Below are 22,943 nucleotides of genomic sequence, written 5' to 3'. Positions count from 1 at the left end.
TCAATTAAAAATTTTTTTCTAATATTTTAGTAATTGGAATTATAGCTGCTTTATTTTTGAGGTACACATACATTTTAAAATTTTTTCTAAATTATGGATCCAAAATTGAAGTAAAATATATTTACATGGTAATATATTTGAGTTTTAAAAGTAAAATTTGTAATAATTTGAATTCCTTTTTTGTGGGGACAGAATGGTTGCGATTTCCCTTGGGCTCATTGAATGGTGAATTACAGTTTGGTTAAGATAGAATCAGTTTTTAAAGAAAGTTGAGACTTGACTAATTGATCACTGTGTCAGCACATTAACAAGTTTGAAGAAGATACAGGCATTTTATGGCATGTTTCTAATCAAATAATTTTATTTTTAAGCTTGCACAGTGTTTTACTGTTGTTGAGTAAGCATTTAAAACATTTTAAAACTTTGTTCTGAAGCTGTTTGTTAATTATGAGAGAATTTCCTTATCAAAAATTTCTGTTTTGATCTCAGAATCCCAATTTAAAGCCCAAGAATCAAGGAAATCCATCGCTAACACTTTCACTTAATCCTAAAATTGCCTCAAAATTGCACATATGTTATATTGTAGAGCATATTTCTTGTCTATAAAATTGGCAGCTGAAAAGAACAGTGCTTTTAAAAGATTTTGATTGATTCTTGTTTTTTGGATTATTTTTTTAATTCTTTTGCATTTTTGCGGGAATTGATTGTGTCAGAAACATTAATGATCATTTATGTACTTCCTTTCCACTTGGGAAAACTTTAAATGTTTTAGTTGCTTTAGTTTGCCACAATATTGATGACAAAATTCAATGGTTTTATTTTTAAGTAGTTTATATTCTACGATAGACTATAATTAAAGGAGATTTCTTTGAATATTACAATAACCAAATGTACTTATAAATTAAGTTACACATTTTTATTTAGATATGTTGTGATAAACATTTTAATTTTCAAAACATATTTTGTTAAATTTTATTTATTTATTTATTTATTTATATTTATTTATCTTTTTTTTCCTCCCAAATACATTTAACCTGGAATTTCAATGCCACCTTAAACATCTAAACTGGTCTGTTTCTTTTAATATTTACATGCAACATGTTTTGGTGTACCCCTGACCCTTTGCAACTTCTTCCTCAAAAGAGGGCGTAGTTATACTTTAAGTATTTAAAAATTTTAATATTAACAGTGAGTTGATAGCTTCATCTTTAATCCTTAAAGGACCATAATCCATTTTGCATTGGAATAGTTACTGAATAAACAGAACTTCATGATAATATAAGTAAACAGTACTCTATTTTACAACAGAAACTTAAATTTTTCATCTGATGAATGACAAGCGCTGTATGTTTGTTGGCCCAGTGTATTTCCATTTTGCAACATTTTCCTGTACTATTCACAATTATAGGGTTTGATCCTTCTTCTGAAGGTAGAAGAGGGGATACCAGGCCTTACTGTCCCGGCACAGAATTGGGCCTGATGTTGTTACCTGGGACTTCCTCTCTTGGGTACCATATGCTAGATTGGTTGGACTAGAGTCAGTTAGCTGGTTTCCTGGTGTGATTTTCAAAGAATAAATTCTTGAATTATGCTTTCTATTCAATCTTAAATAAAATAAAACAGTAGAATATATGTAAGGAATACAGTCTCTTCTGTGAAATTGGAAATCATCATCATCCCTATGCTTACACCAATACCTTTACTTCTAATCAGTGATATTAAAAATGATCCTTCTGCCACACTATTTTGAAAGATGCTAGATAAATCTTCAATTCCTCTGTTTCCTAGGGAAACCTTGGTAGCTGTAAATGCCGACATAGAAAGGAGTTGTTTCCCTGTAATCAGTCTTGTGCCTCTCTTTGCTTTCCGTTGTCTTTTTTAAATTATTTAATCAAACAAGTTTACAAGTTGACACTTATGGCTTAACTAGAATAAATCTGTCCAAATTTTAATTGTACTAAGGACCAAACAAATATAATAGCAAGAGTTCCCTCAAAACAGTGGTTCCTAGGTCCTACTGTAAGATCTATCATGCTTTCCATTGCCTTTCAAATGTACTTCATGAAGATCTAGATTAATCAGTCCTTAACAGGACTGTATCTGAATTTCCTGATTGAAGTAGCTCTTAAAATATTGATGTCCTTAGCTGAAGTATGTATTTATATAAAAACAGGTGGTCACCTAGTCTGGAAAGACAGGTAAATACAAAATAAATGGCCTATTGTTATTGCATTACAATATACGATAAGGTAATTTTATCCATATTTCCAGACTTTTTGGATATCCTGTTTAGAATTGAAATTAATAACAATTTAAAATATACCCTATTTTATTTAGCCAAACACTGAATTAAACAGAGACTAGCTGCATTCGAACCTCCAATACTATAATTTCAAGACGCATCTTAAGTTCTGCAAAAACCCTTGATGAGATGAGATACACCTAAAAATTCCTCTTGGCTGTATTTCCTAATTCCTAGAATTCTTATAATAAAAAAATTTTTAAATTTATACCAGGCTGGGAGTTTAGACACAAAAGTAAATGGTTGCTACCTTTTAGACACTAAACATAATTGCAGTCTAACATGTTAGATATTGAAGTAAAGAGGTATGCTCTTTTTGAAGCATACTGAAGAATCACTTAACCCAACCTGTGGGTTTTAGGCAAAGCTTCCGGGCTGGGGTGGGGGAGGTTGGGGGCAGAGGATGTGCTGTGTTGAGATATGAAGGATGCATAAGAAAAGTTAGCCATTTAAGGAAAGGTAGAGAGAATGTTTCAGGCAGAAAGTATAACAGAGATGTGGATGCAAAATATGAGGTATGAGTGTGACAGGAAATGAAGCCCAGTTCCTGGCCTCAAGGGTTTTTGTGTATTATGCTATAAGGACTTAGCTTGTAGGTTTGGGGTAGCCAATGGAGAGATCAAAGGAGGCAATTTAATTCTCTAGATGTTTTCATTTATTGTATATGATATAGTCTATTTTAATAAAGCATTTTTGTTTGAAATGAATGTCATGATGAATATTTTTAAATAGAGCTATTTAGAAGTTTACAGGGATTATTTCCTTGTCTTGATCACATCATATTTGCTTTCTCCCTTCAAGTGAGTTATGGCCCAGATCAAGTTTAACATTTCCTTATGTTCCGTCCTTCACTGATCCATATTTGAATTTTTATTGTAATTATTGTAATGGGGGTTAATGAAAAAAATCTTTGAAAATAATGAGATACCATTATTTTTAGTAGTACTATGTAATTGAAAGCTTAATCGTTATCTTGCCTTCTATAACCCTTTTACTGTTTCTAGCGCCTAATTGTGTCTGATTGTGTACCTACACACACACACACACACACACACACACACACACACACACACATTTACCTAACTCCCTTAAGATTTATTTTTTATTAGTATAGCCTAATAAAGTGTTATGAAGTGAATTTCAAATAGAGTGAGATGTACTGGTGATTTAGAATCAGTTGTAGGTCTGTGAATTGTGATAGAAAACAAGAAAAGGTCTGGGATTGTTTGTTGGAGTTAAAGAGAATTTGGTGGGAAATTTAGGAAGATGCAAGGAGAGATAACTGATAACCTTCATGTGCCCAAAGATTAAATCTTCCATGAAGGCAACCAGATGTTTGTGGAGGGCTTGGTGGATAAAGATGGCAGTCGTGCTCTAATATATGTAAAACTGGCCAAATGAGAGGAAATGGAAGAATATCTAGGCTGTGGCCACTGATTCAAGTGCAGTAAATTAAAGGAAAGTGCACTTAAGGAATGCTATGTGGATTCCTAAAGCAGTTTGTAATATAGGTCCTGTTTAATAATAGCAATAAGTAGATATATTTAAGGTTTAATCTTCAGAATTGTGCTTTCTTTTTTTCTAAGATATGGCTTGTGTTCCAGTGTATTTAGAGCCATGGTAAAATGTGTCGGAACTCAAACAATGATTTTTTGTGTTTATATGTATTTTAAAAACTACTGATTGCCTAATTCTGTTTTCAACTACATTTATAGTCATACAAATACTTGTTGTATAGTCATTCATTATGATGACCAAACAGTACATGTGAGGGAAGAAAAATTTGTTAGGGTAATAATTAAATATAAGCCTATGTCCTGTATTAGGAGATACTAGTAAGTAACCTGAGTAATAAAGCCCTACTTATATTATTATTAAGCCATTTCATTTATTTTTATTTAAAAAAAAGTTATTTTTCCTTCTAATATAAGTAAAAAATAGGTATTATAAAACAGTATTTAACAGTATATTTGGCTATCACATTTTGAATATTTTTTAGAGGAGTCCCAGGATGAGTCTGAATTTTCACAAGTGAGTTATAATAAAGGTATATGTCTTGAGGTTACAAATTGTTATTAATTATATAGAATTATAACTATAACATTAATTCAGAATTTCTTAAATTGTTTTTTCTATGCAGTATTAAACAAGGCATTAATTCTTGCTTAGTATTTACCCTAAATGCTTATATGGTCTCGCATAAGAACAGACATATTATTTGGGTAATGAACAACTATCTGCTCTATCTAAATGCAGAGAAAACATTGAGGCCTTAAAAAACCTGAGCAATAATGGCTTTTGAACTTCCAGCCAAGTAAACACTGAATGTGTAAAGAGGTGTGTTTTATTAAAGTGTAGTACCTGCTTAGTGTAGATAACTTAAACATAGGAAAGTGTAAAGACTGCCATAATCCACCACCCAAAGATAATGACTGGTAACATTTTGCCATAGTTTTCCAGTCTTTTTTTCTATTTGCTTTAATATTTTCCCACAAAATTATCATATTGTATATAAAATTTTTATGTTTTTTTTTTTCACTTAATATTATATGAGTTAAAAAGATTCTTTTGAAAGCACAATTTGGAGTATATAATATTCTATTATTTAAGTGTATTTAACCATTTCCCTATTGTTGGACTCGGGTTCCTTCATTCAACAAAGTTATTATTTCTTTTACTATTATAAATCTTCATTGAAGATAAATCTTTGACTACATCTAAGACCCATATTGACTCTTGAAACTTGAGAGCAGAAAATACTTAAATATCTTAATTCTCCTAGAGTTCTTATGAATAAATCACTTTGTGGCAGGTATATTATAGCATAATATAACATCTTAAATTCTAAAATCTAGATGAGGTGAACATCTTAGAATCAAGAGCTTCTACTCTCTCTCTATGATTGAATTTGATATGTTCTTGTTTTCATGTTTCCCAGGGCCTGATTGATGAACAGTATTGAGAATGTAGCCCAATTCTTACCCATGATACACATACATGCCTTCTCTCTCTCTATATGTGTGTATAGCATAAATGTGATCATAAACATACATATTCATAGACTTTTAAATTTAGAAAAAAAAATTGTAAAAGCCCAGAGATGATCTAGAAAAAAAATAGATCAAGCTTAGAAATTGATAACTGTATTGATTTTTCAGAGAAGAATATGTGACCAGTGAAACTGGGTACCATCAGAACTAAAAACAAATAGTTCATCAAAACAGAAAAGACAGAATTTTAAGAGTTGAATTTAAACTAACTTGAGTGAGAGTTTTAATATGGAAACAGAGTACAGCTACTGAATAATGGCAGAGGACTGTATGGAGAGTATCTTTGGGTAGAATATTAACAATATTTATGTGTTGAACAATCATGATATAGTCTCAAAACTAGCATTGTGCCAGTGTCATTCTGCATGAGTTCATTATATTTTAATTTTTAATCTTTAGAGCTCTGCAAGATAGATGCTATTATCATCCATACTTTAGAGGAAGCAGAATTGAAGCTTTCCTCACTAGTAATTAGAGAAATGCAAAGTAAATTCAAAATTCCATTCACCTTTATCACACTTGGAATAGCAAAAATTAAAAGTCTGAACAGAGCTAATGTTGGCAAGGAAATAATAAACCCTCCCACCCAGTGCTAGTGAGAATGTAAACTGGGGATGGAAAAGAAGGGATAGACTTCAACTGTGTCTATAATGTCTTATTTATTTTTAATTTAAACAAAATATGGCAAAGTAAGAAGATTGAAAAAAACAAGTTTGTTATGTGATATTTGTATCCCTTCCTATATGTTTGAAATAGTTATTTGTTTATTTTTAAGTAGCTTTGTTGGTTTACTAGGCTGCCATAACAGACTACTGCAGATTGGGTGACTTAAACAACAGAAATTTATTTTCTCACAATTCTGGGGAGTAGAAGTTTGGCATCAATGTTAGCGTGGTTGGTTTCTTCTAAGGCCATTCCCTTTGGCTTGTAGATGGCCTTCTCCCCATGTCTTCACATGGTATTTCCTCTGTTTCTATGTCCTAATGTCCTCTCCTCTTTTTGTAATGATACCAGTCCTATTGGATTAGGGCTCACCCTAATGACCTCATTTTTAATTTAATTACCTCTTTAAAGGCCCTGTCTCCAAATAAAGTCATTTTCTGAGATACTGGGGCGTAGGACTTCAACATATGAATTTTGAGGAGAGGGATAAAATTTAGCCCATAACAGTAGCAAAGTTAAATAATTTACTTAACTGATATGATGGATCATAATTCCCATTTATCCATCATACCAGCTAACTAAATTTCATACTAGCTAACTAAATTATTTAACTCACTACCCCAAAATTAATTAAGGCTTTGTTTCCCCCAAACCCAAGAGATTTAGAGAAAAAAATTTTTGCAGACTTAAGACTAAACTTGAGAAAATAGAGAAACAAACACCGAGCTCTAATCACTTTGCTTATTTACTAAGTTGAGTATAGTTGACATTTGGATTTAGGAAGATAAAGAAACAGTACATGTTAAGTTAGAAATAAAGGGAGAAAAAATGTGGCGGAGAAGGAACAAAAGCCTAGGGGATTATTATAAGAAGATGCTAAAAGAATAATACTGGATTTTTTATTTATTAGATAGGCATAACTGAAAGTCAGAAGTATCTTAAAATATATAGTTTGCTATTCTGTAAATTTCGTTAATGTGAAATGTAGTTTTGATGTTAAAACTGAATACATGTAAATATTACAAAGTTCCAGATAAATATGAGCTTCAGATGTAAATCACGACTCTAGAGTAAAGCTTTCTATATGGTCAGTCACTCATCCTACAAAATTATAAAGCTCTTCATACACGGCAGGCTCTGTGCTGGGTACTGACAAAAGGAAGAAAGATTCTAAGAATGTGAAAGTTTCTGGATTTAGTACTGGAATGTAGACAGTCTGTGAAACAAGTTCTATTTCTTGTAGTCATTCAGATGTCAGTAATATAAGTCAAAAAAGGTGAATTTACCATCAAATTTGTTTGGCCGTGAGAAATTTAAAGTGAATAGTCGTTACCTCGCTGTGTTCATTATTTTGTTTTATGGAGCTAGAACTTTAAAGAATGAAAGTTTAAAAATGAAATCGAATGATTTCTTGTATTAAAATTTTGTTGAACTATTTTTTAGAGAATTTTGTAAGTCTTACAGGTTTCTTATAGTATTATTCATAAAAGAAGTCAGTAACTTAGTTCAAGTGCTGTAGAGGTAATACCAGTTTATGTGTGCGCTTTTTAATTTTTTACCTTGTGGGTAGAATGAATGTGCTCTTTAAATCTTCTTTTTGGTTATATGTTATAGTTATCTTTGGAGCTGTATAATGTAATGCACATTCTGTCTCAGATAAGTAACATTTTTTTTCTTAATTAGATTTAAGTTATATCCTTTATCTTCTCTTTTTTTTTTAAATAGGTACAAATAAGTGACTACAGAAGCATATCTGGAAGTCATCTACCATGTCGAGGAGAAGATTTGATTGCCGAAGTATTTCAGGCTTGCTAACTACAACTCCTCAAACTCCAATAAAAATGGAAAACTTTAATAATTTTTATACACTTACATCGAAAGAACTAGGAAGGTAAGGAAATTTTATGATGTGTATGCCGTTTAAATTAACATTTTGGACTTGTGTGTCCATAGTTATATAAAACTCGATTATTATTTAACAATGATTAGAAAGAGATGTCATCATTTCTGCTGTTATTATACAGGGTCTAGTTTTAACTGATTTGGAAATCAAATCTGTGGAGGGTTAGTGAGTTTATATGATATATCCCACCTCTAGCTTCAGAGCCCTTATCAGAAGTCAGGGTTCTTATTTGAGGCTGTGCATGGGAAGAGGCAGATTATCATTGTGAACTGCCAACAAGCTCCAAGACTTCAATTAAATTACTGTACTTGGTGCTATAGTTTCCTCATCTGAGAAGTGGGGATGAAGATAATTGTATCTTATATGGTTGTTTTGAGGACTACATTAGTTCATATTTATAAAGTACTTAGTAGAATGCTATATACATTTTTGTACATTCTATAAATGAAACCTGCAGTAATACTAATCCTTGGCTTAACCAAGGTGTAAAATTCCTTACGGCCAAGGGGGTGACCTGAGATTATGAGACCATTTAGCACTACAATTTTAATATATATGGAATTTATAAAAGACATCCCAAGTTATTTAAGTTACATATTCAGCATCTTTCGAGCTTTAAGTTTAAGTCACTTAAAGGTTTGCAAGATGGTGATAAGTTTCTGTCTTCAGTTTGATTTTAGTTTGGAGGCAAATGTTTTGGCTTATGTTAAATGGTTTACTAAGTCCATGTTTGTATTGATAAATGTACAGTAAAATAGTATGATTGATTTTTATCTTTGAAAATCTCAATGTGAAAACTAAAACTGACAGAACCACAAAAAGCTATTCTGTTCTTGGTAGTCTTTTATGTGAAACATAAAGAGAAGTGTCCTAGCTTTTTCACCTGGCAGATGTTGGATGCAATCTTTTTCAAAATAATGATGATATCTGCCTCATCGGACTAAGAACTAATGTGAAAGCTCATTTCATAATTCCTGGCATATTTATATTATATGCAAAATATTTGGGTATTGTAACAGTGTATTAAAAGATACAGTTTTTAAAACTTTTCAGAATGTTTTAAAGAAATTGTCCTAAATCAATAATTATTTCTCTTCGCCTTGTAACAGGAAAGCATAAGTTTTCTTTTAGTTGCCTGTATCTCACATGGAATAGTCATAGAATCTTTGCATTGGAAGGACTTCGGTGGTCAGTGGTCTTCTAATATAATATCTTATGCATTGTAGCTCTCTTTCCTATGATTTTCCTAACAAGCTTTTTTATCCAGCCTCAACTGTAATGCTTCAGTGTTGGGGAACTCATTACTTCAGAATGTGTCTCTTCCATTTTGTAGACCTCTTAGTCACTGAAGGTTCTGTTTTCTACTCTGTTCACATCTACCCAATAAACAGCGTTCTCCTTTTGTAGCTGCATATAATGTCCATGTAAAAAATCCTTCAGAGGTTTGTATTGCTAATTTCCTTTAATGCTCATATTATGGCCTGATTTCCAAATAGCCTTCCTTGATCCAGTTACTGTCTTCTGAACCAGCTTACATTTTTCATTGCCAGCCTTGAAATGAGGAGACCTAGAATGGACACAGTATTGTAATATCTAATTATCTACAATACAACAAAACTATTGAGACAGTGTAAGATTCCATTAGGAGTTTTCTTTCTTTTTTTTCAACAGCCTTGTTAAATATGTGTCATATGGCATCCCTTTAGTATATTATAGTAAAAGCAGATTAAGCTGGAAGTCAGTTGACCTTTGTTTACTCTGAATCTAAAGTTGTCTCCAAGCTTCCTTCTGTTGCAAAAATGATCGGAAAATACTTTGAGCAGGTAACTGAATATGCCTTGAACAGTAGACACAATAAAGGGCATTCTTTTCTGTTTTTCTCAGTTACTATTTTGATGACTAAATTACATACATTTATTAATGTTGTAAAATAAGAGATATTATGGGAATTAGTGTATAAAATATTTTTTTCTTTGAGCATTTTGGAGAACCTAAACTTGAAAGAGGACAATAATAATAGTTCTTACAAAAGACATGCCATCATAAATAACAATCACAAACTTGAATCAGATATACTTTTTGACGTTTTAGAGCAAAAACTCTTGACAGAATCTAATTACAATAAATTCAGATTGCTAATATCTCATCCTAATATCTTTATGAACGAGACCTAACATCTTCCTTTTTATTAATATAGGGTAATGAGTCACATGGTAAATATTGATATATTAGTAAACCATGAGAAATTAGAAATCATGACCTTTCACCTGCCAAGAACTTTGCTTTGAGTTCTTTTAATATTGTTACCAATTTTAATATTCTATACCTTTGTGAAATGGAGATTAGGATCATAATCTTATTTTTCCTGAGGTTTGTACATTTTAAAGTATATAAATGTATAATTCTAGCATGTGGTGAACTACAAAGTTACCTTTCTAAATCAATCGCCTTTTTATTAATTTTAAGATGTTAGTTTTAGAATTAATTGTCCTTTAGCAAACTAAAAAAACATGTAAAGTTAACAGTTCATTTTTGGCTATTCTCAAAACTCTTTGCATTGTTCCTGTTTTTTAACATGTTGGGTAAGGTTTCTCTACCCTTCCCCCAACTGAGGCAAGGTTTCATAGGCCTTCTGTGGTCAGAAGGGTGAGGCAGAGGCAGAAATAAACGTCAGCTTCCTTTGTGGCTTACCCTCCCCCTTCCTTTCACATTTTATTGTCTATTCTAGAATGCAGAAGGGTAACTACTAGACCTTTCACTGCTGAGAAATCTAGTCAGCTTTGCCTTTTTAGGGTATGAATTAATTATTATTGTTAAGGGTTTTAAATTTTCTTAAATATGTTTCTGTTAAATTTGATATAGGAATATTATATATGGAAGTTTATTTTTGATACTTCTGAACCACAATTAACATTTTACGGTAGATAACAAATACTTGTCTTTTTTCCAAAGTCATCTGGTAATTATGGTAAAAATATTTACTTTATTTAATAGTATATAAATTAACATATGTAAAATTTTATTGGAATTGCAAGTAAGCTTTAAAAATTTAAATGCTTTAAGTACAGAATTCAAAATAGCACAATATATGGTTGTATAGTGGGTACATAATTAGCATTCATTCAACAGATGTTTCAGTTCCTATTATGTGTTAGTTAGCAAAGTATAGCTTTTATAATTACTGTGGTAATTAGGACCCACAGGGTCTCTGCCTTTGTGGGGCTTTTAGTTAGTGGTGAATATTGACAAATAATTACCAATGTCATTTTGTCACTTTTGCCCTGGATTAATGAGAACTGCACTTAAGTAAGGCATCTTTAGAATACCTGAAACAGATAAAAATCATTATTATTTAATTTTGCTCTTTGTTTCTGAGAAAATTCTGGCTTGTAGATATATTCATAAAATTACAGCTGAATTAAATTATCACAATTGGTGCTATAAACCCAGTGTTCTTGGTTAACTCAGTTTCTGTTTCCTAATTTTTACAAGGTGGATTTCTTCATAAAACTCAAAATTTCCTTTTCGTTTTAGACAAATTTTTACTTCTAAATCTAAGTAAGAATTGTGAGAAGTAAGTTACATTTAAAAAAACATAACTTAAAGGGAGGGATTGTTTTGTAGTGTTACAACAGAAAGCTAGGAATTCATATTCTACAGTTTAATTCTTGGCACTTCAATTTCATATATGAACTTTCATGTTTAATCTTAGTCTGATTCAGTTTATCCAGTATAAAATCTATAAAACATGAGTGGTTTGAATATAAAGTTAAGGAAATTATTAACTCTTTAGTGTGCTCATTAAAATGCATCCATTTGTATTCCTTTTACATACAGTAAGAAAATATCTAGTTAAAGATATCAAATCATAAGTGAAAACTTCTTTCAAATAGTCAGGTTTTGCATGCAAATTTATTGAGTTGATATATATTTTGATAAATGTAGAAAAGTCAAATTATAGCTTGGTCAATTTTTTTTTTTTCCTTTGGCATTGGTAGCTATAGTTTTGCAACTTGATTTCCAGTATATTTCACAGGCACCAATTTGGAGGAAATTTAGGAAATCAAGAGTAGAAATCTTTGTCATCCTGGTTTTGAGACTAGCCAGTAAAATATAATCAATTTATTTTGCCCCACCCCAAATCCAAATACTAAATGTATTAAAAATAGTTTTCCATGCTAACCACCTGATATGCTATGTTAGAAGTATATTCGAAGGGAAATTAGAAAAAGAGGAGTTGTGGAACAGAAGTTAGTCTCTGAAGATCCTTTATTTATAACTGATTTGTTAGTATTTAGAGAGTAATTTGAGCCTTAGGATAAAGGTTCTTAATTTTGGATTCCCTGAACTCAGGCTTAGAAGCTTTGTGAATGAATTTTGAAATCTTAACACCCTCTTGTTGAATTGTATGTAAAACTTTCTATTTAAGGGCATGTGTATATTTTTCTGAGCAGGCAGTCAATAATAGCGTTTTTTAGTTTCTTAAAATATTATTACTCAAAGTAGCTTTAGGTCTTTGGGAAACTAGATTTTGGGCAACTATAGGTTGAAGAATACACACATTTGCCAATGTCTTTAAATTTTGGCTGAGATGCTGCTTACTTCTATTGGAGACAGCTAAGCGCGTACTTATTCCTAAAATGATAAACATGATTGTAATTAGTGCATTTGTATATGGCTGTTGATAACCATTAATTTTCTTAGTTGATGGTGAAGTGTCTTTAGATACTCTCCATAGTACATATATATATATCTTTGGTATCTATTACAGGCTTCATAAACTACTAAGCAATACTAAAAGATTTACTGGTAAATCAACTGACAAATTGTGATAGAAAGCTTGCTAAAAGGTGTTGAAAGGCAAAGTGATTACACTAATAAAATTAAATGTCAAATACCCATTTTCGCATTCATTTTAATTTTTTGTATTTGAAGGAAAGCTATTTTGATTAGAGAGTTAATGTGATACCCTATTAAGGATATGGGGTTTGGAAATATACCAAGATACATATCCTCTCTGGGGGCTGCAAAACAGAATAGCATTTACTATATAGGACTGTTGTGATACTTAAACAATTTATATCAAGAGTATGGTATGGAGTTGGCATGCAAATGTGATCTCCCCCTACAATGATAATGTATTATATTAATAGTGAAGAACAAATATAATACTGTCTTAACCTGTTGTTACATTTGCCATTTTCATTTTTATGTGATAGTACTATAAATTTTATAAAAATACATGCAACAGTTAAGAAAACAAAGATAAATTCCGTGGCATTATTCTTTGAAAGGATTGACTTTAAGTGGGAAGTATATCAATATTTGTATTATACTAATATTATTCTTTATGGAAAAGTTAAAACTGATCGTCATCATTTTTCTCCCCAGAGGAAAATTTGCTGTGGTTAGACAGTGTATATCAAAATCTACTGGTCAAGAATATGCTGCAAAATTTCTAAAAAAGAGAAGAAGAGGACAAGATTGTCGAGCAGAGATTCTACATGAGATTGCTGTACTTGAATTGGCAAAATCCTGTCCCCATGTGATTAATCTTCATGAAGTCTATGAAAACACAAGTGAAATCATTTTGGTGTTAGAATAGTAAGTATGCACTTCAATAAATTTAAGTAAATTTATAGTACCCATTTTAATTAGTGAGATAAGGTGACTTGAAATATCAAGAACAAGGATGATAAAAGTATGCCAAGAATTTGGAAAGATTCCTGTTGGTAAAATATTAGAGGGACATAGTCTCTATTCAAATATTTTCTTTTCACAAGGCTAAAGGTACAGTCCCACATAAACTAAAACTAATTAAATAGCACAGAATGAACAAATGACAATACAGTATTTGGGGAATGTGGTAATACAAGTATACTTTCATTGCTAATGGCACAGAAATTTGATGACTTTTTTTAGAAAACAATCTCATGGGCAGACAGAATTGAAATCATTTATATATTTTGTCCATCTATTTGAAAAACCCATCCAAGGAAATGACCCAAGGAGAATAGAAAGGTAAACTTGCATGAAGGTATACCTAGCACAGTGTTCGTGAAAGAAACACATTTATTTAGTAGATGTGATATGCAGAACAGTATATTAGGAATTATAGCAATTAAAAATAAAATATATTTCTTCCCACAAGTCAGTGAAAAGTTGAAAACACCCAATACTCAATAATCCGTTAGGTGGGATATAGCATGTTTAAGCTAACTGGTTTATTAACCAGTATATTGGCATATGACTCTAAAATAGTGCCTGTGATGCATGACAGTCTTAACATATTTATTATAAATATGTAAAATATGTGTTTGACATCTGCAACAATTGGAAGAGATTAGCTAAGTGTATGTTTTAGTATGCTTTAGGTTCTGATAGTTTTTATAGTATGTTTAGTATGCTTTAGATTCTGATAGTTTTTTTAAAAAAACCTATTTTATAATAAACTAAAGAGATAAGTATTTGTTTTAGAAAAATGCATAATTCTTTATAATTCTTTGTAATTCTTTTTGGTAGCTAATCTGCATCATTGCTTTTTGAATTAAGAGTATATTAACCTAATTTTAGTATTCAGTTATCTTAAGAATGAAGAGATTTGTTTATATATTTATAAAAAAAATCAATGTTTTTATATCAGGCAAGTTGATTGTCTAGATTTAACTTTTAAATAAAAATGCTTATTTTGCAAATTGTTAAACTGACAAGTGGTTTATTTAAGAATAAATACTGTGTACATTTCCCAGAACACTAATGTACCAAAAAGGTATGTCATAGCCCCTTCAAAACAAATTAGAATTGCAGAAGAGCCCAGAATACTACCAGTATGATTTTATTTTTCACACACTTTGTGATTATTTCTGTTGGATTCTTCAACTGGCCTTTAAAAAGTTATCTACTTGAGTGACATCTGCATGTTTGATTATGTGAAAAGTAGCTAACGTTTTTCCGAAACAGTAATGGAATTCTAGGTTTTGAGGATGAATATACACAGGAATATTGTCTACTTCATAAAATCTTCTTTTGGGGGTTCATCTAAATAGCAACAATAAAATGTATCAGAAAGTTTTGACATGTACATTTTATAGATGGACCTTGTTCATATCCTGCAAATTGATTCAACTCTACCCAGTAAACTGAGTTCCATAAAGGCAGAACTCTTAGGGACCCTGTGTACCTCGGAGCTGAAGTATAGCAAGCACTCAATAAATATGTGGATTAATATATTTGATTTCTTACCAGAACAACTAAGACCTACTAAAATTTATTACTATCACTTCGGTTTAATTACTATGCCTTACCCTTTTGGGATGGCATTGTCACATCAGACAATCTCAATTTAACAAAGACTTTTTATATTGCCTTCATAATCAGAGTTCAACAAGAAGCCCCAAAATTCAAAAAGGCTGGATATTAGCTAGATATGGAATATTTGTTGTCATTGCAGTAAGAGCTAATACTTACTAAATATTTACTGTGTGTCAGACACTGTGATGAATACTTATACAGATGATCTGCTTTGATCTATTGTGTTCAGTACTTTACATGGCTTATCTGACTTAATTCTTGCGGCAATCCAATGAAGTAGGAGCTATCATTTTTCATTATGTATCATTATGAAAAAACAAAGGCACATTTTGTCCCAGTTCAGGTAGCTTGTGAATGGCAGAGCCACAATGGAACCCTAGGAAATCTCGATTTCAATAGACTCCCCATAAGCAATCTACTATCCTATCTCTTTTGTTCTAGGCACTGGGAAGTCTTTTACATACTTCTCAGTTGTTTTCTTGTATTTTGTTTCAAATTTTAGAATTAGTGAAGGGTTCTGGCTATTGAGTTAACTTTAATGAATGTAATGTAAAATGTCAGTACATAAATTTTTGTGGTGTTCAAGAATGAATTTCTCACCTCAGCAGTATATGTTGCTGTGTATATGAAGAATTCAGATCTTTCTAGTATTTTCCATATCTAAACAGTGGATATAAATCCATATTTTATATAGTTATAATCTCAAATTATTTGGTCTGAATTTTTATTAGATATATCTTGTAAAGTGCCTATCAAAGAACTTATTTTAAGAGAATCTAATGTATCATCTTCATTTTCTTATTCGCTTACAGTTACATTAGTAATATCTGCAATGTCTTTGCAGGAATATATTTAGACCACTTTCTATTTTGAGAGGATTGTTTGGTTAAAGCTAAGTAATGTAACCAGAAAGGGAAAGCGTGAGGGTGTCACTGGCAATCTGGCCTGTGGAGTTCCTTTTCCCTCAGGAGACCTTGAGCGTAGTTGTGATACGCAATATCAGTAAACATCTGATATTCAGACCAAGGGGTCACTAGGGGTAGTCTATTAACTATTCATAAAGATTAATTAATATATTTTTAGATGAACATGAATTTCTAATATTGTTTTTCTATGCCTTACTTTGGAGTTCATTACTATCAATTTTATAGCAAACTAAATTTTTCATACTCAAATTGTCTTTACCATGATACCTTGAGACAAATATTAAAGTTAATTTCTCATGAATTTTTTGGGAGATGTGAGGGTTTGGGTGTCAAAATGTGAAGTATACATGAAAGGAGCTCTCATACCTGTTCCTTACCAGCTATCCTACAGTTTTCTCTGAACTATCACAAACAAAGTATAAAGCAGCAAATCCCTGTGGCCTCTAATTGGCATGCTCTGTACAGATGACTCAATTACAAATTACATAAGCAATATAAGGGTCAGTCCTGTGACTTTCAGTGTGAGACTCAAATTTGTTAACCCCCATTTTTTCCCCTCATGTCTCCTAGTATATAATGACATGCTTCTTCCTCTTGGCAATCACTGAGACGTCTGAATTTCAGTTTCGGATATTCTGAAGAATGATTGCCTAGTCCATCATTCATTCATTCAACATTTACTAAACACCTTCAACATGCCAGACACTTCTTGATGCTGTGGATACAGCAGTGAACCAAAGAAATTTATGAAATAGTGTTTTCTAGAGTGACCGAGTTCCTCTTTTATCACATAGAATATGCTTTACTTGAGATATTCTCAGACATACCTTATAAATTTGATGAATAATCGTCTAGGTTTTGTTTGTTTGTTTTTTCTTTTTTTTGCATGATGCCTGACTGACAAATTTTATTTTATTTATTTAAATTTGGTCCTCAAAAAACTCCGTTGAGTTCAGTGGTATCTCTGTTTTCCAGATGGGGAAGCTCAAATAAGTGACTGACCCTAAGATATATTGCTGGTAAATAACAGATTTAGGATTTAAATTTAGATCATTTGATTCCAAATCTAGGGATTTTTTTTTTCTTATGCCTTTTGTCAACATTCGTTAGATTTTCAATTCTTAAAAAAATAAATAAATAAAAGATTTGGGTTTTAGCCACAAGTATTCTTTGTGAAGCTGCAAAACAGAATATTGGTTAAGAATGCAGCCACTCGAGGACCTTGAAATCTCACTCATATTATACAGCTTCAGATTCTGGCCCCTGCATTTACTATGCGACCTTGAACAAATTGCTTATCTTCGTGGTACTTGTTTCTTCATCTATAAAATGGGAATAATAACCACCTATCTCATATGGTTGTCATGAAGATCAAAATAAATTATATTTATATCTATATCTAAATATCTATATCGATAGAGATACAGATATACAAATGAATAAAATAGAGGCTCAGCAGAGCTGAGCGCATAGTTTAGCTATTATTTTTATTGCAGTGTTAAGGCAATTATTATTGAATTATAAAGCAATTCAATTTTATTTATCAAATATTCAAATATTAGTATCCAGAATTTGAAATATTTTTGTCATTTACTTTATTCCTTAAAGATCTCTCCCATGCCTGCCCTCCACTCCTTAAATGTGTATGTATAGAGACTAAAGTTTAGATGGCTGTGGTCTTCTAGTTAACAGATATACAGCACTTAAAAGTATCATTTTTAAGCAATAATTTTTCAAGTTTCTATTATTTTAATTTTATTTCAGTGCCGCAGGTGGAGAAATTTTCAACTTGTGTTTACCTGAGCTGGCTGAAATGGTCTCTGAAAATGACATTATCAGACTCATTAAACAAATACTTGAAGGAGTTTATTATCTACATCAGAATAACATTGTACACCTTGATTTAAAGGTAAGGTAATGTGGTTTTATATAAAACTATACTTCTGTTCCTCCTCTGCTCTTAGTTTGTACAATTGCAGGCTGGTATTGGTAGGAAACAGTAGTCATCATGCTGGTCTAGACTGCACTGGGTTTGCCAGATGGACTTAATTTTATATTGGCAGAGAGAAGAAGACTGTATATGTGAGCAGCTCACATTAATCACCAGGCTCTTAAAAACCATCATTTTTCTATATTTTAAGGCTTCATCATTCTACTCCATCCCATGCTTACATCCTGGATCTTCTCACCTTATTAAACTGTCTTCTCTAAAATACTCAATTCTGACCTCTATCTCTGTAGATACCGTCCCACTAGTCCTCATTGTTTTACTTCCATCATACTCATTTATCTTTCTCTTGAGGCTTTCAATCTTTTGACTCCTTACCCGCGTCCTCCCCCCCAAGACCATTCATGCCCTGATACCATTTCAACCTCTCATGTTATTATCCTTCTTCCACAGCCACTCAAAGACCTTGAAATCTGAATCAATCTGTATCTTATCTTTTGAACATTGGACTCTTTTCTTTCTATACAATCCTCCTGCCATACATCCTACCATGCATCTTACTCTCTTACTGTCTAAGCTACAAACCTGGGAACAGTCAGACTCAGAACCATCATACTAAACCATTTTGTTTTTGGAAATGTATGCATTTTTATTCCCTCATGCCTCCTTTTGTGCTTATTCCCCAGAATACCTTTCTAGCCGGCATATTCCTATTCATCCTTTAAGATTCAGCTTAAGCATTATATCTACTGCATAGGCTTTTTGGACTTCTTTTGGGCAGAATTCACTAATCTTAATACTGAGTATATCTTACAATCAGTTAATCAATGTATGTATCCATCTTTTTCCTCCAAACCAAGAATCTTCTTTGAATGTATTTTTTACTGTTTTTATCATCAACTATGTAGTTTCTCCTAAATAGTAGTTTAGTAAATGTTTGGTGAACAACTCAGTGAAATATATAATAGCTAAGCAATAAGTTCCCCTTAATCTACCTTCAATCTGAGACTAGTATTCTTTAATCATTTGTATATTACTGACCATTTTGTTGTTGTTGTTGTTGTGCTTTATTAGCCACAGAATATATTATTGAGCAGCATATACCCTCTTGGGGACATAAAAATTGTGGATTTTGGAATGTCTCGAAAAATAGGAAATGCATGTGAACTTCGGGAAATCATGGGAACACCAGAATACTTAGGTAAGAATTCCTTCGTATTTTCTACACCATTTTGAAATTTATTAACTAAATGATACCTCTGTAAAACTATATTTTAGAGCATGTAATTCCAGGATGTATTTGGTTCAAGTATTTTAGTGCATTGAAATTCAGATATGACACACTTGAATGAACTGTAGTGAATGTAGGATTATTGAGACATTCGTAACAATAGGACATTGGATATATAAGTTCAGAAGTTTAATATTTGTGTGTAAAGGCTTTGTACACAAAGAAAAATGGGTCAAAGGGAAGTTAGGAAGCAGGAAAAAATGAAAAAAGAGGAAAACAGAATCAAATGGCCCTTTATTGTATTTGAAGCCAGGCTGTTGGATAGAGGTAGTTTCTATTTCTGTCCTGGTCCCAAATCTAAAGCTGTTGATATCTTCAGTTTGCAGGAATTGCTAGCAGGACTCCTTGTTGTTTGTTGCTGCTGCTTTAAAATGTGGTATTTTGCCTATGGTTGTAAAAGAATTTTAAAGAAGGGTGACAAAAAAATCCTGCGATTATATGTCTAGGAATATTGTTCTAAAACAACAAATTAGATTATGCAGATGAAAGATTTTTAAGTTGTATGAAGCAGCGTATAAATTTAAAGTTTTTATACTTTTATACTTATAATCTTTTTATGCTTTTTTATTGTTGCTTATATTGCTATCCCCGTGCAGGCACTGAAAAGATACAACTAAACAAAACAAGGTGCTACTCATCTAGGCATCTGACTTCCCAAAATGAAAAAGCAAATTCCTAACTTCAAATGCTAATAGAGGCTATTGTAATTATAGATAAATTATTGTAATTATAGATAACACATCTCACAGAAATATATGTAAAGGTGGTAGGTGGCGCAATGGCAGCTGACAATACATGTGACCACAGGCTTTATTAACAAAACTGTTAGGCTTTGGAAAAAATTCTCTTGGAGAAATTATGAAACCATACTGTGAAACAAAAAAGTTATTATTCAAGTATAAATCCTAATTTGGACTCTATAAATTTGAAATTTATGGTAATGTTTAAAATGTATAGAGGATTTATTTTGCACTTTTAAAAACATTTTGGCAGGGGAGGAGACAGTAGGAAATTAATCGCTTAGGCAATTAGGTTCTTGGTAGTTTAAAAGGGATATTTAATCTACTTGAAAAACTAAAACACTTCTAGGAAGCATAATTTGTTCATAATGTCATTGTAAATGCATGTGATTCTATTTACCTTGAAAAGAAAAACTTAAATCAATCTATTGAAATAACACAAACTAATTTCTAACAGCAATAAAATAAAATTTAAAAAAAGTTCTAGTTTGTAACATTTTTCTTCTTTATAATTATTTTTTCTGAGATTAATCTTATTTTAAAAAAAGACTGTGTAGTTACCAGGTACACTACTGGTGCTGTTGAATCATGTGGTTATATAAGTTGCTGAACATTAGGTATATTTAAATGTCTAACAGGATAGTTAATATGTTAAATTTCTTTCGATCTTAGTTCTTTAAAATTAAATCAGTTTTAATTTAATGTAAAATAATTTTCATGTTTTTAAATTTGTCAGTATTGAATTTGGATTTTATTTTCTTTTTCAGCTCCAGAAATCCTGAACTATGATCCTATTACCACAGCAACAGATATGTGGTAAGATATCGTTATTTACCTAAATGCCTTTGTTGAAAGTTGGGTAGTATATATTGCAGGGTTCTTTGATTTCAAATGTAAATAATAAGTCTTTCTTGAAAAGATTTTATTCAAGTGTTATTATTATGCCATAGGAAAACATTTACCTGTCTATTCTTTTTAAGCAACACTTTGCTGTGAGCCAAAGGTACAGAAATAAATAGGAAAATTCCTTTCCTGGAGGAAGACTCAGTCTAATAAAAGAACAAAATAGGCACAGTACTGTGCTACATGTTCCATAATAAAGATAAAATACTATTTAATAAGCTTGGAGGAAGCAGCAGACAAGCACCAGATGGGAGACGTTTGATCTAGGCCATAGAAGAACTAGGAAGGTATTTACTAAGCAGAAGAATGAGGTCAGGTCCCTGCAAAAGTTTAGTTTTATGAGAGTATATCATCAAAGGTGTACTCTCATAAACCAGGGTATTGAGAGTTTTTGTAGCTAGCACAGAGAGAAGATCATAGGGAGCAGAATTGGAACTGACAGTGGTACTTTAGTTGGGTCCACAGCGCATCTGATTTTAGACTTATTCCCTGTATTCTATGGAACTGTAATGGGTTTGCCAAAGAAAAAGGATCCTGTGGCTAAGTAAGTGGATGAAACATGTACTGTATATTTTGTCTTTTTCTGGATCCTTAGTACAGGACTAGTCATTAACATATTTAAGACTGAAAAGTTTTGCAGGTGAAAACAAAAATCTCTCTGCCTAACTCTATGCCAAATTTGCAGACTCTGCGTAAGACCCTTATTTATGTCTCACAGATCATTACTGTGTCATTGGACACCATTTGGGAAATGCTCTTTGAGCAGTTTTGTGTACTCATTAGCAAGTGTCTGTGTGAAGGGCAGACTGTAGGTATGATAATATATGTTTAATACATTATATTTATAATTATATAACACATATGCATTCTCATTTTCTTTTTCTGCAAGACAAACTTTGAAGTAACACAGTTATTTTCATTTTTATAATATAGGAACTTTGAAAAGCAGTTTAAGTCTGTAATTTAAGTGTACAAGTTTTGAGGACAGAAATAGATTGAGTATCAATTTTATTTTATATAAATGTTTTAAGATTAACACATTTTAAATTCCTCTTCTTTTTCAGGAATATTGGCATAATAGCTTATATGCTGGTAACTCATACATCCCCATTTGTGGGAGAAGATAATCAAGAAACATACCTCAATATTTCTCAAGTTAATGTAGATTATTCAGAAGAAACTTTCTCATCAGTTTCCCAGCTGGCCACAGACTTTATCCAGAGCCTTTTAGTAAAAAATCCAGAGTAAGTAATAACATGAATTTGTTTAAATGCTATTGCGAAATAAATAATACATGTCTGTTAAGAAACACATTCTAAAACAGTATAAAACTACTACAAGTATGCTGTCAGGTAAAGTGGGGAGAGATGTTTTATGAGTGATCATTAAATTCATAACTTCAAATGGAGAAAATATAAAATACACAAAGGAAATTTTGGAGTGAAGAAAATATTTGGGTTATTTTTCTCTCAAGCTACAACTAATCCCGGAAATTCTCTAAAATAATTAGAAATAGAAGGTTTACAGTACAGGTGACTGGTTATGCTAAGTCTTTGCTGTGAATGATTTGCATTTTAATAATTATAGTTATATAACAAGTACAAATTATCCATTGCAGATGATCTGATGCTCTTTGACCTCCTTGTAAAGAAGGGACTTGGAACTGTGATGTAGGGCTCTTACCTCACTCCTTGGCAACTTCAAAGCAGGAAAAGAAAAGACTGACCTCCCTTTTCTTTACCAAGATCAGCCCTATTTACTTTAAAATGACCTGGCTATATTTAATGCAGAAATTGTGTTATAGTGCCTTGGGCTGGGATCCCAGTTTTGCTACTTGTTAGGTTTTTTATTTCTGACAATTACTTAATCTTCAAAAGGACTCAGTTTCTTTGTTTAATTTTAAAAA

The 22,943-nt window shown here is 31.7% G+C and overlaps 1 protein-coding gene across 1 annotated transcript in view; it reads left to right on the top strand.

Moving 5' to 3' along the window:
- Positions 1-22,943, top strand: part of STK17B (serine/threonine kinase 17b) — a 29,063-nt gene that overhangs the window by 1,717 nt on the left and 4,403 nt on the right. Inside the window, exons 2-7 of the mRNA XM_006921303.3 lie at positions 7,741-7,906; positions 13,310-13,522; positions 17,920-18,064; positions 19,178-19,304; positions 20,902-20,950; positions 22,102-22,281. Coding sequence (XP_006921365.1) covers positions 7,785-7,906; positions 13,310-13,522; positions 17,920-18,064; positions 19,178-19,304; positions 20,902-20,950; positions 22,102-22,281 — 836 coding nt within the window. The 5' untranslated portion in view covers positions 7,741-7,784. The remainder of the gene's footprint in view (positions 1-7,740; positions 7,907-13,309; positions 13,523-17,919; positions 18,065-19,177; positions 19,305-20,901; positions 20,951-22,101; positions 22,282-22,943) is intronic.

Source organism: Pteropus alecto, unplaced genomic scaffold (genome assembly GCF_000325575.1).
Source record: "Pteropus alecto unplaced genomic scaffold, ASM32557v1 scaffold3, whole genome shotgun sequence".
Taxonomy (NCBI): domain Eukaryota; kingdom Metazoa; phylum Chordata; class Mammalia; order Chiroptera; family Pteropodidae; genus Pteropus; species Pteropus alecto.
The sequence above is the reverse complement of the archived record's forward strand: the minus strand, read 5'-3'. Positions and strand labels throughout refer to the sequence as shown.